At 37.0% G+C, this 4,133-nt stretch overlaps 1 protein-coding gene across 1 annotated transcript; it reads right to left on the reverse strand.

The window, feature by feature from the left end:
* Positions 1–661: 661 nt before the first annotated feature.
* LOC119537006 (olfactory receptor 56B4-like) lies at positions 662–1,648 on the reverse strand. Its single transcript, XM_037839642.1, has one exon. The coding sequence runs from the start codon at positions 1,646–1,648 to the stop codon at positions 662–664; it is 987 nt and encodes a 328-aa protein (XP_037695570.1).
* Between the last annotated feature and the right edge of the window lie 2,485 nt (positions 1,649–4,133).

Below are 4,133 nucleotides of genomic sequence, written 5' to 3' on the forward strand. Positions count from 1 at the left end.
GCAGCAGGTGTGGGAAAGACTATCTTCCACACCAGATATTGAGGCATTTGCAAGGCCTGCTGCTGCCGTGCTTCACTGTGTGGTTCTCGTGGCTGTATCTGTAGCCGCTCCCAGGTTTTTTTTTTTTTTAAAAGAACTAGTCCATCTTCAAACACCAACCCATGGTTTCCCCACACTGTAGCATGGCTTCCAGACTTCCAGCCAGCTTACTCACTTGTTTCAGAACGCAGATGCCTGGTTTCACCAAATGCACAGTCCGTGTGGATTTAGCTGACCCTGTCTGGCTGGTGCATCACTGGAACTGGTGTTCTGGGTCACTTTCTGTCTTTTATCTAGCATTTTTCATGGAGGTGTTTTTTTGCCCTGTCTCACCTAGCCACCATCTTAGGTTCTCCCCTCTGCCAATTTTCTGTTTTACCATGTGTATTTAAGACAGTTAAGCTTGGGGTGACATGAAAATTCAGGGTGTTTTCATTTTTCTAATACCACTTATTATTTAAGTAATGTGAAATTTCTTTGTAATTTTAATTTGCATATTTTGGTATATAAAGCTGACATTTTTCATGATCTAACTGGTCATTTTCATCCCTAGTGAGAGGTAGAGGCAGAATTATAGCCCAGGTCCTTTGAGAACTAAAAAACCCCAATCTCTTCCTAACACTTAATGGTTTCTAAAGCTGGAGTTACTTGGTGGCCATGTCGCCACCAAGAGAAACAGTCTCTGGAAGCCCAGTCTGAGCTCCTGCATCCTGAGTGCGTAGACCATGGGGTTGAGTGCAGGGGGGGATGACACTGTGCAGTATGTCAAGGAGTACGGGAATGAGGGGAATTTTTTCTCTGCTAAGTGTGTGACAGACAGCATGACGATACCTGAGTAGAAAAAGAGGATGAGGATGAGGTGGGAGCTACAGGTGCTCAGAGCCTTGGACATTGCTTCCCCCAAGTTCAGCTTCATCATGGAGCGTAGGATTAGAGCATAGGAAGAAAACACCAGGGCCATGTCACTCCCAACCAGTACCCATGCCAAGAAAAGTTGGTAAAATTTGTTCATGGAGATGTCATCAGAAGCCAGGCTGACAACCCCTAAGTTATAGCAAAGGCAGTGCTGAATCTCATTCCTGGAGCAGTAGTGTCTCTGGGCAGCCAGTAGGGGCACTGGGATGGTCAACAGGCCATTCCTGAGCACCCTGAATCCTATGGCTTTGATTATAGAAGCTTCAGTGACTATGGAGGGGTATTGAAGGGGGTGACAGACGGCTATGTATCTGTCCACTGCCATGCAGAGAAAGGTACCAGACTCCATGCAGAAGAAGCAGTTGATGGCGTAGTTTTGAGCAAAGCACTCAGGAAGGGTGATGGCCTTGGCATCAAACCAGAAGATGGCCAGGATCTTGGCCATGATGGTGCTGGCCATGCCAATGTCCACCACTGATAATATAGCAAGAAAATGATACATGGGCTCATGGAGCATGTGCTCATGTTGGATGGTGATCATGATGAGGAGAGTGGCACCAAGAGCTAAGAGATAGAGCAGAGCCAGAGGCAGGGAGAGCCAGTGCTGCCACTCGAGAATGCCTGGGAGGCCCATCAGGATGAAGTGGGAATTCTGGAAGATGGAACTGTTCGTAACACTGGTGAAGGTATCCATTGTACAGTTGCCCCGTTTGTGTCTGTCCATAAAACTGAAATGGAAGGACATTTTGTTTGAAAGTTTATATGACAATTATTATGAGTCCCCTTTCCTGTGTCCCAGTTCCTTTTGTCATGAGTATACCCTCATCTTTTCTTTGGCTCCTGGAAATATTCCACAAAGGGCAACAAAGAAAGCCAATGTAAGTTCTGAATGGAAACCTTGGAATAGCTATTTGTCATCTCCACTTTTTTTTCTTATATGCATATAGAAATCTGTTAACTGTAATTTTACCTGTAACAGAAAACAAATATTTCTATTTGGTTTACTTAGTTTCTTTTCTGTTTTTATTTTTAACCAGATTATATCATTATGTGGAGAAATTTTTAGCAGTATTTCCTAAGTTGTAACATAGACACTCAGAAAACATGAAGATATAAACAAGAGACTTTCCAATATCATGAAAACAGTTCATCATTTTTATTGTTTTATATTTCTAAATTTGTTTATGCTGTAATTTACTGACCAATATTTTTTCTATTAATCTTTGCTATTAATCTTGGATATAATTTGATATTGATATACAATTAGTGATATATGTACAGGTGTGCCTCTTTTAAAATTTTACGTTTAATTGTATTTTGATCTTAAGGTGTTAATATGTGTATATGTTAAAAATTCATATAAATGAAACCATAACTAAGGGAAAGGAAGATTTCTGTGTGTGGACCTCACATATCTTCCTTTTTCACCAGAGCGAGCTAGTAATACCAATTTCTTGGAATCCTTTCAAAGATAGTTTTGCAGGGACAAAAAATACATACTTATTTTCCCATGATTAGAAAATCATGTGTTTCATGGTATTCATACTGTTCTTCTCATTTTCTTCTCCTTCTTTTCTTTTCTTTTAAAACTTAATTGTCTTGGAGATTATTTCATATGAAAATGTCTAATATCCGTGATTGTTATAAGGAGTGTGAGTTTCTACCACATGGATGTCCCATAATTTATTGAGAACTTTGGGTGAACATTTAATTTGTTTAAATAGTGTAAATACAATAATGCATTAAATTACTTCTTCAAATCTCTGTGCTTATGTGTAAGTTTATCCATAGGATAATTTCCTAGAAGTAAATTGCTGGGTCAAATAATTTTGACATATATTGCCAAATTGCCTTTCAAAGAGGTTATTTTGAACCCTGTGTAAGAGTTTGGACATTTAAATGCCCTTGGTATATACTGAAATGCTGGTTCAAAGATACAATTTATTAGTTTACACTAATTTACTTAGAATTTGTTGTTGTCTGTATCCATTTCATCACATCCAGGCCCAAATTGGGAATTCAATTTAAATGCTTCATTAATAGAATAAGCAAATAGTGATATTTCAATTTGTTCAGTTTTCGCTTCATTGTTTAATGAAATTAAAATTTCAAAGACTTATTTTCCATTTACGTTCTTACTCATTAATTTCTGTTTTATCTTTGTGTATTTATTTATTTTATATTCATTAATAGCCCCAGGTTTAGCAGTTTATTGCACTTTGTATGAACCCATATCCACCACTCGACCCCTATCCCCTCACCCTAACATTATCTGCCTCCTGAGGATAATTACATAATTTCTATGAGGACTGGACAATTTTTTAGAAAAAATGGGTATAAGTGCTGAGTTCTATTAATAAGTTAACATTGAGTAGATAGTATGCTAAATTACTGCAGAGGCAAAACATCTGGATAATTTATCATTTTTTATGTGTTCCATGGGTAATCAAGTCTCAAAATGGGCCATTTACGAAAGTTTTGCTCTTCATGGGCTTGTAAAACATGAGACATGGATCTTACATCAGCAGATGTTAAGGCTTCTGTTTATCCTTTTGGATCTGTGGTTGTCTAGTGATAGGCAGATTGAAGCAGATACTATAATTTAGAATTTATAGAGTCTTTGTGAGATTGGGACACTGCTTGACTATGTTGTCAGAGTGACCTGTCTTGTCAATAAAATCTTTCAAGTCTTTGAAGGCCAAATTAGTTTCCACATGAGTAGGTTAGTGCTTGCCTCACAGGAGCCATGATTATTGAAGGGAGAGTTTGGTAATCACTCAACATGTCTGGTAGTATTAAATGAAATAATGTTTTAAAGTGCTTATCAGGGGTCTGGAAGCACAACCTTATTAATATGCATTAAGGATATCACCTCTATTTGTTGAATTTTCTGGAAATATATTCAATTCACTTCCTTTAAATTCTATTTATCCTTTTAAAGAGCGATACATGTTTATATATAAACTTTTTTAACAATTTGACTTCTTAAAATTATTTCATGAATTTTACTATTTTAATCTTATGTAATCTAATATTTTAATAAACTTTTACTTGCATTTTTTTCTTTACAAAAATTTATTTTATGGTAAATTTTCTAATCCATTTGAAATTTATGTGGAGTGTTAAGGTATGTAAATATAATTTTCCTTCACAAATCCTTAAGCAATTGTTCCAACATC

The sequence above is a fragment of the Choloepus didactylus genome, chromosome 6, assembly GCF_015220235.1.
Source record: "Choloepus didactylus isolate mChoDid1 chromosome 6, mChoDid1.pri, whole genome shotgun sequence".
Taxonomy (NCBI): domain Eukaryota; kingdom Metazoa; phylum Chordata; class Mammalia; order Pilosa; family Megalonychidae; genus Choloepus; species Choloepus didactylus.